Source organism: Nelumbo lutea, chromosome 1, assembly GCF_056320005.1.
Source record: "Nelumbo lutea isolate HS-2025 chromosome 1, American lotus-T2T, whole genome shotgun sequence".
Taxonomy (NCBI): Eukaryota; Viridiplantae; Streptophyta; class Magnoliopsida; order Proteales; family Nelumbonaceae; genus Nelumbo; species Nelumbo lutea.
Genome location: NC_142684.1, coordinates 31,435,721 through 31,450,214, shown reverse-complemented (window position 1 = coordinate 31,450,214; position 14,494 = coordinate 31,435,721). Strand labels below are relative to the sequence as shown.

The 14,494-nt window shown below is 41.2% G+C and overlaps 1 protein-coding gene across 2 annotated transcripts in view; it reads left to right on the top strand.

Moving 5' to 3' along the window:
* The first annotated feature begins 393 nt into the window (after positions 1 to 393).
* The window catches only part of LOC148874162 (mitogen-activated protein kinase kinase kinase 1-like), an 81,731-nt gene continuing 67,630 nt past the window's right edge, over positions 394 to 14,494 (top strand). Inside the window, exons 1-3 of one of the 2 annotated variants that reach the window (XM_088965602.1) lie at positions 394 to 1,724; positions 10,926 to 11,010; positions 11,212 to 11,274. In XM_088965602.1, coding sequence (XP_088821728.1) covers positions 565 to 1,724; positions 10,926 to 11,010; positions 11,212 to 11,274 — 1,308 coding nt within the window. In that variant the 5' untranslated portion in view covers positions 394 to 564. The remainder of the gene's footprint in view (positions 1,725 to 10,925; positions 11,011 to 11,211; positions 11,275 to 14,494) is intronic. The other variant, XM_088965603.1, reaches the window with a different exon arrangement.

Sequence of the window (14,494 nt, the reverse complement as noted above, 5' to 3'; positions counted from 1 at the left end):
TTCCGCCGTTATGATCGTGGAATCATGTGGGCCCCGCATATTTCTACTTCTATCGTTTACGAAATTAACGAAGCCGCATTAGAGTTCCACGTGGCACCACTTCTTCTATCTTTCTTGCGACCAAACGGGATTTCCGGGTACGGCGTGGGTAGGAAAAGTGAGTAGGAAGTGTGGGCTTTATTGGCTTTTACTAGTCCAAGTTCAAAGTGAGAGTCATCCTTTTTATAATAATCGAAGCTTACTCACATACATCCACATTCTAAACCGTCCGATCCGGATCCACTCCCAGCCATTTAACCTGACGTGCCAAATCAGACGGGCTCAAAATCTAAACCTCAGATACGGTTGCCCGTACCGCGGATTAAACCAGAAACTGTAATCTTGTAAAGAGTTGAAGACAAGAATCCAATATTTCAGAAACAAGATAGGAGAGAGAGAGAGGAGGGAGAGGAAAGAGAGAGAGAGAGACGTTAAGTTGTCCGAGAGTTGTTGTTGTTCGGGTGATGGGCCTGATGGCGCGAGTTCTTCGGCGCGAGCTTGGACTGAGAGAAGTAGCAGTCTTCGATGCATCACTTACCGCGGTTTTTAAGTCATAAAAAGGACGAAACGATGGACGGTGGCTCCAGCCGACGGAGGCCGAAGTTGGAACGTCGGAACGCCGTGAAGAACATCGACTACGATGCCTTCTCCCCTTCGTCTTCGTCACCACCTGGTGATCTCTCCCCTTCTCTCCGCGCTACTCGCTCCCTTGAAATCTTTTCTATCACCAACAAGACTAGCTTCCGAATCGAAGGCGCCGATGAGGTCAACGAAATTTGCCGGAGTTTGGGGCTTTCCGGTCCGGAGGACTTCGCGATTCCGACCGCCGCATGGGAGGCCAGGAAGGCCCGGTCTTCGTCCGATATCTTCCCGAGGCCGCGATTGACTCATCTAGTCGAGGACAGAGATGATATACAGGAGGAACCGGCTGAAGCGGAGGAAGAGGGGGAAGATGGCTCATGGATTGGGTTGTCATATAGGGAGAGAGTTGCAGGTGAAGCTGCGAAGCAGTCGGCAGAAGATCAACGGTTGCCTTCGGTTTCTCCTCGTGGAGTAGGGGAAGAAGAGTGTGAAGGTGGTTTGTCGACTAGGTCTTCGGATAAGTTTAGAGTTAGTGATGGAGCTGCGGAGCGACCGTCAGGGGATCGTTCTTCTCCTCCTCCTCTGTTCAGTGACGGGAATTCACTTGCTCCGGGATCTTCTGGTGCTGGCGTCGGTGGAGGAATTAAGGGGGTTCGGCCGCCGGTGCTCGCTCCACCGCCGGCAATGTTGCTGAAGGTTGAGGATCGTATGGGGTCAGCTTCGACCTGGGAGCTTTTGAAGTCTTTTGCACCTGAAGATGATATAGCTCCTTCGTCGTCAATTCGTCGTGTAGAGACGGGCTACTCCTCCTCCTCTAATGTTGATGATGATGAGGATAGAATACGTGAGGATGGCCATGAAGTGATTGAAGCGAGAGAAGAAGAACGGGTGACAGGGGAACAGGCGAAGAGATTGAGTGATACCAGCGGTTTATTTGAATCTAGTTGGTTTTCGACCTCAAACGATGACGATTCTTCCAGTACGACCACGGAACCTACTAATATTTCGCCTACTTTTAGAGTCAGACGTACCATCACGTCTTGGCAACGGGGAGGGCTTCTGGGCAGTGGGTCTTTTGGAACAGTGTATGAAGGGATCGCTGAGTAAGTAGAGTGCTCTCTCTCTCTCTCTCTCTCAGACACACATTCGCGAGCAAAGTAGCCACTATTAGCATATATTTGTGATGCTGAACTGTCCTTAAAGCTAAATTAGTCTCAATCAACCGATTTAAATGTCTTACACAATCTGTTTTCAACTATGCTATGGGGAGGTCAAAATTCTCTAGGGTTTTAATGTAGGCTGGTAGATAGTAGGTAGCTCAGTGTATTCTGAATCTAGGAGAAAATGCATGGAATAGTTGCTAATTTGCTTCTAGTAGTAGAAAACCACTAGAAAATAACAAGGAGAAGAAAAAAGCATGTGTTTCTCTAACACTGATTTCAAGGACAACTATATAGAAAAACAAAAACTAATTCATTCAATTTTCATTCAATTCTACTGTTGTAGATAGATTTACATGTATATATAGACTCCTTAAAGCTTAGAGTTTTGGCAATTACTAAAATTGTAGTTGATTCCTGATGCAACTCAAATATGAAGAAAGAAAAAGAAGAAATTTGCTCAAAGAGGCAACAAAGGTTGGGACGGACTTACCCAAGAGAGGACTCTCTCAATTCTGATAAGAAAGCTCTAAGCTTCACAAAACAATGGAAAGAACTTAATGTCTCTAACTTGAGATTATGAGGCTTTATACAAAGAACAAAAAACTAGCTGTTAGAGCATTTAATACAAAACTAGCTGTTGGAGCATTTTAAAACTAACCATTGGAAACTGTTAAGATGTGCCAAATAGGGGTAGTTTAGTCTTCTTCTGTTTATTAAGTAACTTGCTTATGTGGCAGTGTTATTAGAGTTACTCTGCCCCACACTTAAGTAAGGTCATTTCTGTCTTTGTAACCATGATTAGAATCTAATATAGATTAAAGGGGTCGACTGAATGGGTGAACCATCAGATTTTCGACAGACCTTTCTTCTTCTTCTCTTCTTCTTCTTCTTCTTCTTCTTCTTCTTCTCCTCTTACTGTTCAGACTACTGTAGCAACAATCGAAACATGGTATCAGAGCCATGCTCCTGACCTAAGTCAGTTTGTAAAGCACCTTAGCATTGTTCGTGACTCTTCACCTTCGTTTCTGATCAGTTGATGGAGAGAACTGGTTCGCCCTAGGTCAGAAACATTACAACTTGTCTCTCTGCTGCGCATAACCTTCTTAAACAAGGAAAGTGACTTCAGCAGTGAATGGTTGATTGATATTCTCAAAGGAAGGTTGGTTCTCTCTTCTTCTAGTGTTACTTATATTTCTGGGTAGAAACCCTACAAGAAGCTGTTGTACTGAGTAGAACCTAGAGAACTAGGTTCATTGTTGCCCTAGGAAGGGCTATGTGTGCAGTAGCCGAATGGTGTAAGGTTGCTGTAAGTTGTTGAATGGTGTTAGGGCTGCTGTAAGTGGCCGAGTGGTGTAAGGTAGAATGCAGTGACCTTGCCGAACTCCTTGTGGTTGTGTAATGCCCTCTTAAGTGTGTTAAACAAGTCTGAACTGGGTGCAACAGATTTGGCTGTGTTGTGGTGCTTGAGTGGTTGTAAGAGGGCCTCTACTTGTGATTAGTGAATGGTAAACTGATGCTTATGTGGGACGTAAGTGTGTGAAGTCAGCAGTAGTGTGAATAAGAACAAGTGTGTGAAGTCAGCAGTGGTGTTTAGAGGCTGCAATAGGTGCTGAAATATCAAATTGTGAACAACATCAATCAGCTTGTAGCTGAGAAGTAAAGTTAGAGACAACTGTGAAAGAGTAATGGCAGCAATAGGAGATGGCTACAATGATCAGAAACCTAGTGTAGTAATTTCCTCCGACTACCTAGGAGTACAAATGACCTCAATTAAGCTAAATGGGGAGAACTATGTTCAATGGGCTAAATCAGTGGAAGCTTTTCTGAAGGCAAAGAAGAAAGCAAAGCATGTTAGAGATGAGAAGCCACCGGTTGACTCTCCAAGGTTTGATGATTGGGAACAAGAAGATGCTCAAATCATGACTTGGTTGCGGAATAGTATGGAACCCAAAATCAGTGCCAAATTCATGTTCCTTGATACGGTTAAGGATATATGGGAGCATGCTAAGAAGCTATATTCTGGACAAGATAACACAACAAGAGTATATCAGTTGTATCAGGAGTACTTTGATTTACAACAAGGAACCAAAACACTAGAAGAGTACTATGCCTGCATGAAAATATAAGGAATGAACTCAATGTCTATCATCCCCTTACTCCAGATATTCAAATTCAACAACAGCAAAGGGAGCAGCTAGATGTTATAAGATTTTTAGTGGGGTTGAAGTCGGAATATGAACCAGTTAGAGCTCAAATATTGGGGGGCTCTACTCTTCCTACACTTGAGAAAGTAGTCTCAAGACTTCGTAGAATCTCTTTGGGCCAGACAGAGAACCCCACACAGTATGATAGATCAGCACTTGTGACAGATAGAGGTGGTGGACATAGTACAAGAGGGGGAGGCCATTCCAGAGGGGGCCGTGGCAATTCCATGATTGGTAGGGGTGGCCGTGGCAGAGGAAAAAATAACTCTATAAGGAAGTGTACTCATTGTGGTAGGGATGGACACACAGTGAATTTCTATTATGATCTACATGGCCCTCCCTCTAAATGGGCTAATCATGCTGTAGCAGGCGAGGTTGCTATTAGTGATAGTAAACTGGCAGACCTAACACCTCCCACATCTACATCTACTTCTGGGAGGGAGATGGTGAGTGTTCCGCGTGATGAGTATGAACGGTTCCTTCAAACTACTTCACAACATACCACTGCCACATATGCCCAATCAGGTATTGCATGCATGTCATCTAAAACTCCTTCCTGAATTATTGACTCTGGAGCCTCAGATCATATGACCGGGACTCTAGGTGTGTTCTCTTCTCTTTCTGAAACCTCCACATCACAAACTGTTACACTTGCCAATGGGTCCTCATCTCCCATCTGTGGTGTTGGTAATGTTGACTTGGCTTTTGTCCCTTTATCATCTGTTTTATACGTACCTAAGTTTCCATTCAATCTTATGTCTGTTAGTAAAATAACCAAAGCTCTTAACTGTTCTGTTACCTTCTTTCCTTTCACTTGTGTTTTTCAGGATCTCAAGACGGGAAAGAAGATTGGTGGGGGGCATGAAGCTGGTGGATTGTATTATCTTGACGGCGGTGGATCTTCAATTGCACTTTAGAATTCCCTTACTTCTCTACAATGGCATTGCCGACTGGGACATCCATCTCTCAAGGTTCTCAAGATGTTGGTTCCATCATTGAGTCAGTTGTCAGTTTTACAATGTGAGTCATGTCAGTTTGGTAAACACCGTCGTGTGTCCTTCAGTCCAAGAGTTGAGAGTTGTATGTTGAGTCATTTTTCTTTGGTTCATTCAGATGTTTGGGGTCCAATCAAAATAGAGTCTTATAATGGGTTCAAGTATTTTGTCTCATTTATTGATGATTGTTCAAGAATGACATGGATTTACTTAATGAAAGAAAGAAGTGAATTATTTTCCATTTTTCAAAAATTCCATGCTGAAATACGCACACAATTTGGTGTTCTAATCAAAGTTCTCCGTTCAGATAATGGTCGTGAATACTTTCTTACTGCATTTCAACAGTACTTAGAACAACATGGCATTATTCATCAGACCTCGTGTGCTTTCACCCCTCAACAAAATGGGGTGGTTGAACGGAAGAATCGTCATCTTCTTGAAATTGCTCGGTCTATGCTTCACTACATGCATGTTCCTAAACGGTTTTGGAGTGATGCTGTACTCACTGCATGTTTTATCATTAATCGGATGCCCTCTTTTATTCTTCATGGTCGGTCCCCCTTCTCCATCTTGTTTCCCACTTTATCTCCGTTTCCAACTCCTCGTGTCTTTGGTTGTGTGTGCTTTGTTCATAATTTGAGTCTTGGAATAGACAAGCTAGATGCACACTCAATTAAATGTGTCTTCCTTGGCTACTCTCGGACTCAAAAAGGGTACAAGTGTTATAATTCCATTGCCCGAAAGTGCTATGTCTGCCCTGATGTCACATTTTGAGTTTGTCCCCTTCTTCTCCAGTCATGAAGCACCCTTGTCCTCACCCTTACCTCCTCTTCCTCTTCCTGTCAGTGATTCAGTTCCAGAGGCTGTTGTTGGAGTAGACTCATCTCCTCATCCAGTGCAGGTCACCACTGAACGACCACTGATCCGACAAGTGTATACACGTCGAACGACACTGGCCCCTCCTCTTGCTTCTACCTCATCTTCGGATCCTCTCATGGCTCCTATTGCTGAACCTTCAGATCTTGACCTACCCATTGTCTTACGGAAAGGTAAACGTAGTTCCACACTCCATCCCATTTCCAATTTTGTTTCATTATCTAGTCTTTCTGCCTCACATTGCCAGTTTGTTTCACTTTTGTCTTCTATTTCCCTACCTAACAATGTTTAAGAAGCTCTTAGTTCACCTGGATGGCGGCGGGCAATGGAGGAGGAACTTTCTGCTCTTCAACATACTCAAACGTGGGAACTTACTACTCTTCCACCTGGGAAACATGCTGTGGGCTGTAAATGGGTGTATACTGTGAAATACTTGCCAGATGGTAGTGTGGAGCGTCTGAAGGCCAGACTTGTTGCTAAAGGTTACTCACAGGTGTATGGTGTGGACTACATGGAGACATTCTCTCCGGTGGCTAAAATTGGTTCCGTTCGTGTCCTAATTTCCTTGGCAGTTATGTATGATTGACCTCTCCTTCAACTTGATATAAAGAATGCCTTCCTCCATGGTGATCTATTGGAGGAGGTATATATGGAGCAACCACCTGGGTTTGTTGCTCAGGGGGAGGGTGGTAAGGTGTGCAGGCTGAAGAAAGCAATTTATGGGTTGAAGCAATCTCCACATGCTTGGTTTGGGAAGCTCAGTGAAGTGGTGAAGAATTTTGGAATGAAGCAATGCCAGGTTGATCACTCCGTGTTCAGCTATGACTCAGAAGCTGGGAAGATTTTATTAGTGGTCTATGTGGATGATATTGTCATCACTGGTAGTGATAAATTGGGGATTGGCAAACTAAAGGCATTTCTGCAAAATCATTTTCAAACAAAGGACCTTGGAACATTAAAGTATTTCTTGGGAATAGAGGTTGCCAGGTCAAAACAAGGTGTGAATCTGTGCCAAAGGAAATATGTCTTTGATCTATTGGAAGAAACAGGACTGTTAGGTGCAAAATCGGCTGAGACCCCTATGGGACTAAATGTTAAGTTGAGTAGTGATACAGTAGAAGTATTTGAAGATCCTGGAAGGTATAGACGACTAGTGGGAAAGCTGAACTATCTGACTATCACGAGACCCGACATCTCCTTTGCAGTCAGTGTGGTGAGCCAATTCATGCAGAACCCTCGTATACCTCACTGGGATGCAGTCCTTAGAATTGTGAGGTATCTGAAAGGAGCTCTAGGACGTGGGCTATTGTATAAACCAGGAGGAAAACTTGAAGTAGTTGGGTATACAGATGCAGACTGGGCAAGCTCAGTGAGTGACAGAAGATCTACTACAGGCTATTGCACATTTCTGGGATGAAATCTTGTGACATGGAAGAGTAAAAAGCAGACGGTTGTAGCCAGAAGCAGTGCTGAAGCCGAATATAGGGCCATGGCTCACACTACTTATGAATTAGTGTGGCTGAGGAATCTCCTACAAGAAATTGGGTTTCACATGGATAAACCTATGAAATTGTACTGTGACAACCAAGCTGCACTACATATCTCATCCAATCCTATCTTTCATGAGAGAACAAAACACATAGAGGTTGATTGCCACTTTGTGAGAGAGAAGGTTCTTGCCAAAGAGATAAATATAGAACATGTGGGCTCGAATGACCAGTGGGCAGATTTGTTTACAAAAGCTCTAAGCTCAGGGAAAGTGAACTATCTATGTAACAAGCTGGGATTATATGACATATATTCTCCAGCTTGAGGGGGAGTGTTAAGATGTGCCGAATAGGGGTAGTTTAGTCTTCTTCTGTTTATTAAGTAACTTGCTTATGTGGCAGTGTTATTAGAGTTACTCTACCTCACACTTAAGGTCATTTCTGTCTTTGTAACCATGATTAGAATCTAATATAGATTAAGGGGGTCGACTGAATGGGTGAACCATCAGATTTTCGACAGACCCTTCTTCTTCTTCTCTTCTTCATCTTCTTCTTCTTCTCCTCTTCCTGTTCGGACTACTGTAGCAACAGTCGAAACAGAAACCAACTAACAAACTAGCTGTTAGAAGTCCACAGACAAACTAACTGTTAGAAGTCCATTAACAAACTAGCTGATAGAAACCCACTAACTGAAATGGCTGTTGGAAGCCCATTAGTGAATTTAAATGCAAGGCCCACTTGTCTTATTCTTTGAAAATGATATGGTGCTTCTTGGGGCATGCTTTAGACGTTTTTTCTTTTTTTTTGATAAGTAAAATAAATTTTCATTAAAAGGAAAAAAGGATACAATCTAGGAGGGTGATAAGAAATCACCAAAACAACAACAACAATAATATAAACTACCTATCTTCAACATATCCAAAATACAGAATTGAAATTCACCCGTCCATTAAACATTCACCTGAGACAGCACACATAACTTGAGAAAACTCAGAAAAAAGCAAGATCAAATTGAGACATAAAACCAGCAGACGCCACCAGCTTGACCCACATCCAATCCTCGACTTCAAGAAGGTTCCTATCCTCTCCATCTAGATCAAAACAAAATTTGAACAAATCCTTGGATGCAAAATAGGTGAACCAGATACCCATATCCTGAAACTTCTATTAATCTTCTCCCCCTCAACTCTAGACACTACAACAACTTCTCATCACTCTTCATCTACAAGCTCTTCTTCTCTCTCTTCACCTTCCTCTCAAACCTCACCCCCATCCCCAATTGCTTTTGATTTGTTAAATGCTTTAGATTGCATCAACTCCTAATTAGAGAGTCTGGATCTGGTCCAAACATAAGGTCCCAACACACGATCCCAACAGCCATTGCAGCCATACATCGGGAACATCTCCCTTGTCCTTTCATGGCCAAATGTTCTTGATGTATGGTTGCAATGGCTGTTGGGGTCCAGATCTGAACTACTAATTAGAATCCTAGAATTCAGAAAATGGAAACTCAAAAAATAGAAACATAAAAAATAGTAGTTGAGTAAACTAATAATTTCCTAAATAGAAACAAAAAGAAACTACTGATTGCAGATCTTTTAAAGCAGCAATTGGATTATAAAAGAAAATAGAAGCCATAAATTTAGAAACTTCCGTCAGCTTCTAAACCTGGGTGCAGCCATTAGTTCTTCTTTCTCTCATATGTTTTGGTAACTTTGCGGTGTTCAAATCTCTCAAGAAATCAATTTGCTGTATCTTCTATTGCTGTAGAGGGCAGTACTGCAGTAGGTTTCAACTAGCTAATGTTTTTTTTTTTTTGATAAATTTTCAACTAGCTAATGTCAAGAGAGAGAAGAGAATAAAAGGTGTGTTTCAAATCTCTAAGAGCTCCATCCCCATAGGATCTAAAATGTAATTAGAAAAGTTAATATGTGCAATTAATATTTGCCCCTTTGGGCCAAATGTAAGAAAAAACATATAACACAATACCTAGCAAGAAGGTTGAAGACTTTTCCACTGATGGTAATCTTTCAATTTCAAGGAGCCATTGTTGATGGGAGGCAAATAGTGGACCAAATTCTAGTGGAAAATGAATGTGTGGTAGAAAAGAGAAAGAAGGGAGGAAAATGTTTAATTTGTAAATTATACCTAGAAAAGGCTTACGACATGGTGGACAGGCATTTTGTTGGGAAGTGTTCCTTGGAAAGATCAACACCTGTGACATGCTACAGAAAATGAGGCCTAATTCTTGCCTTTCTCGTCATGTGTGTATTCTTTGTAAGGCTAGTGGTGAGACTATTCCCCACTTATTAATCTCCTGTCCTTTTGTGTTTTGTATTTGGGAATATTTTTGTTCTCTTTTTCATTGCAGATGGGTACTCCCATAGGAAGTGGTAAGTTTCTTCAACCCCAACTTCTTGAGGCTTAAAGAAAAGAGAGGGAGGATCATGTGGAAAATAGTAAGGGCAGCAATGGTGGGGATGATTTGGGAAGAAAGAAACAATAGATTATTCAATGAGAATAATAGGTCTTAGGAGGAACTAACTAAAGCCATTTAGTGAGAGCTGCACATTGGGTAAAAACATTGGAGCTATTCAGAGACTTTTCAATCAATGGCATTGTTAGATCATGGACTGAAGTGCCACAAACAAATAGACACATTGAACAAGTGAGAATGGATTGTATTGGAAACCTCCTGTTGTGAATAAAGCTGGACTTCGATGGCAGCTCTATGGGCAATTCAGGAAGAGCAGGCATTAGGGAAGTGATTAGGAACCACCAAGGAGTAAGGTAGTGATGTAGTTAGGTCCAAGTGGCTTGGGAGACGTGGTCAAGGCTAAAATCATGGCACTCTTACAAGAATGAGATTAGCAGTACAGCTTGGTATTAGAGACTTGGAAGTTGCAGGAGATTCACAATTAGTCATTCATTGGACCAAGCAAGTCAAATCAGCACCTTGGAAATATAGACATGCTTTTAGGGAAATTGATGTCATAGAAAAGCAAATAAATTCTAGTTTCAACTGGGTGAGAAGATATGCAAATGGGTGGCAGATGTTCTAGCTAAATAGGGAGTTGACTCACAGACCTAATTTATTTTGGGCAAAAAAAAAAGTAGTATTGGACTCCACTCTATGTACAGTTCCTCTGTTCACAGCAACAAATTCACTTTAGGATTTATTTATGAAGGGTTCAACTACGATGCCAGAAAGACATGATATGGGAAGAATTTACAAGCAACTAACCAGAATCATAAAAGTAGAAACCAATCAGGTGGGTTTTCACCAAAATTCACGGGGGGTTGTGATTGGTCAAAGCCATTCCGGTATGATATCTTTCTGGCATCATAGATTTTCCCATTTATGAAATTCTTATTGATAAAATAAGTCTTTGAAATCTGAAGTCCAAAGTAGACACCCCTTTGTATAATGCTCAGACGGCTTGTATCAATCAGGGACAAGCCCTTTATAGGATGGCATACAATCTGATGTTTACTGGGGAAGTAAAAACTTGTCTGATCAAGATGGTATGATCATTATTGGGGCATCATTGTAACCTCACTTCTGTTGATTTTCTGCAGTGATGGGTTCTTTTTTGCTGTTAAAGAAGTTTCATTGCTCGATCAAGGAAGCCAGGGCCAGCAAAGCGTTTTTCAACTTGAGCAGGTTAGAGTATAACATATCAATCAATTTTTATAGAGGAAAAATATTTCACCAAGTTCTATGGTACACAAACCATACTATCATTAAATTTGTTGGACTTCCTCATATACTGGAGACTAGATACTAGAATCATAGTGGTTAACACTTATGTTAATTTATAACATGCATTTTTCCCTTTCTCTAATTCCCGAATTATTGCTTCAGGAGATTGCGCTTTTAAGTCATTTTGAACATGAAAATATAGTTCAATATTATGGCACAAAAAAGGTACAACTCCTAAACAACTTGTTATATTCTATTCTCCACTCCCCCACCCAAAGTTTATGGTAGAATGAGAAAATAGTTGTCATTGGTCACCATCTTCATTTTTTATGAATCCATGCTTGTAAAAATCATATATCCCCCATTTTTTTTGATAGATAACAGGAAACATTTCATTAATATAAACAAGAATAATAGAATATACAGTGGGTTACAATTTACAAATGGGGTATGAGTACCCCTAAGAATAAGTTGAAACAACTGAGCCCAAAGCAATCACTCCCTAATGACCCCTTGCCCACAGGAGCAGGTGAAACAATTGCTCCTTAAAACAATTGCTCCCTTACAATCCCTTGCCTTGCTAGAGAATCTGCCATCCCATTAGCAGCCCTTGGAGCCCACTGAACAGTTACTGTCATTCCCCTTGGAAACCACTTGATATTCTTTACCAAATATCGATAAATCCAGGCTGCTTTCTTTTCATTTTTTAACCAGCTTACTACTACTTGAGAGTCTTCTTAAGTTCATCTTTTCTGCTAATTGAACCCCACACAGCACAGCTGACAATTCAGCTTTAGTTGAATCTCTTGAGCAATAGAATGCAATCTAAGATTGCTTCCACATTTCTCTCCTCTTCCTTGAAAATTCTTGCTTTTCTTTCTTCTCAAACTGCCCATACAACAGCAGCCCTAGTACATCTCCATAAAATTCTTCCTCTTTTCCTTGGCCACCTGAAGGATTCACCTGCAAACAGACTATCTAAGCTTGTGGGAGGATTTTCTTTTAATGTTCATTCAAAATAGCCAATGTTTCACTTGTATTCATGCTGATCAAAAAAAAAAAATGTTGTATTCATGCTGATAAAAAAAAAAAAAGAAATGTTTCACTTGTATTCTGTTTTATATGCTATTAGGTGAAAACTGCATATTATGTGCCCGTTTGGGAGGGCTTTCACACAGTGACTTCTAGCTTTGCATGGTGGGCCCCACGTGGAAAGCCTAGAAGCTATGTTTGATAATATGCTTTCATTCATCCAGGAAATCAACTTTCTGGTGAACTCAATGTGGTTCAGTGAAAGCAGCCCAATCAAAGCTGAACCCCCCCCCCCCCCAGCCCGACTCTATATACAAATTATTTTATATACTATTAGCTGAAACCTGTCTTTGTATTCTGCATCTTCTCTGCCATTGGACAGTGGCTTCTGAATTTTTCTTGAATGGAATACATTATTATTGACCATGAAAAATAGACTAATGCACCGGAGATTGTTGGTTAAAGGTGTTGTAACATGTACTTAATGTCTGTAAGGGCATTTGTGTCCTTGCACTTTATTTTATGTAAACACCTTGTCACCCTAATATAAATATCCAACCAGCCCATTGATACTATCCAAAATATCCAAAGAATATCTGTTAAATGAGAATGCAACAGTGAGTGACATCATCACAAATCAGCCCGGAAACTGCGATCAAGCCAAAATGAGACAGATATTCCCAGAGGATTTAATCAATAAAATTCAATCTAAAACTCTTCCCTCTGAAGATAGAGAGGATGAAATAGTGTGGGACCAAGCCCTAGTGGGGAGCTCACAGTGAAATCAGCATATGCCATACTAAATGAAGAATCAAATGAGTTACAAAAAAAAAAAAAATATCATATGCCCTCCAAAGATGAAGTTCTTCTTATGGATAACCATGAGGGACAAATTACCTACAAAGGAAAAACCATGTAGCAAAGGTTTTAATATTGATCTTGACTGCTAGGTCTGTGGTGAAACTGAGAATTCATTACACATCGTTTTCAATTGTGAGGTAGCTCGACAAGTCTGGGGAACAATTGCTAACAACCATGTGTGTCTGGATCAGGACAGACCGAAATATCCTGTAATGGTGGGATGAAATCAGTAAATCTAACTACCATAAAGGATTGGATATGATATAACCGGCTATATTGTGTGGTACCTACGGAAAAACAGAAATGAACAAATCTTCAAAAAGAAGAATTACAACCCTCCCAAGATCATAGATCAAGCTCTACTAAGTTGTAGAGAATATGTGGAGGCCCAGAAAAAGTTGGTCTTATATAAAGAAAGGAATGCGAGATCAACCTTATGGGTAAAATGGACCCCTCTCCAAGTCAAGATGAAATAAAAGTAAATTTTCATGCCTCTAAGTTAACAAACAATCTATGCGCTTTCAGTTATGTTGTTAGAAACCACAAAGGAAAAGTGATCAAACTAGGAGCAGGCCCTATTGGTTCTACTACCACTGCACTGCACAGATGAGAGCAGCCCTCAAAGCACGTAAACAGTTAATGGAATCAGGAGCAAACAAAATTGTTATTGAAGGCAACTCCAAAACAACCCTGACTTAAAGGTCTGGGGAGGACGACGTGGATGTGCAATGTAATGCTGGAGGAGTGCAGGGAACCAGCTGAAGAGGCGAGATCATGTGTAATGTACAATCACATACACAGAAGGAAACCAGGTGGTGGATTGGATGGAAAATGAAGGACATGGAGGAGAATTTCAAGAAGTCACAACCACTCAGCAGGAGCTCAAGTTTCTACTTCTACCAGATAGTCTAGGTGTTCAGGTCTTGGGTCGGGTGTAATCTTCCTATATATCAAGAAAAATAAGAAAAAAAGATAGAGGTTACCACAACCCACAAACCCACCTTTTTTGCCTCTCAAAGTCTTTTCTCTTTATTCTCTCTTCTCCTATTCTCTTCGACTCTTTCAGGTTCTTGATGGTATTAGAGAAAGGATACTGATCATATCAAGTCTACTGCGGTGGCTTCTCTATCATGGGCTTCCAGCTCTGGGATGGGAAAGGAATCTGGAACAAGAGACGTAGATCAGTCATTAGTAGCAAAAACTGAAATAACAGGATTACCTGGGTTTAGACAAGGGATGGGAGAGAGAGGTGAACTGGTGCGTTCAGATGTCCTTCCCTGTTTCAAATATTGGATGTTATCTATCTCCGTGGATTGGTGAGAAAACAGTCCTGTCGGTTGGGCAACACAGTGATCCCTTAAGTTCAACCTTCAGTTTGCCTCACTTTGGTGTATTCCTGATCTGCCTTAGGTTATCCTGATTTACTCCCCTATTAGCATCCTGCGCAGATTGAAAACTTGGTAAAGAATCGTCTATTCTTGGGCATAGATTTTCCTCCCCAGCTTCCTGGCAGTGCTCTACTTCGGTTACTTCCTGTCCTGTCATTCAGAGC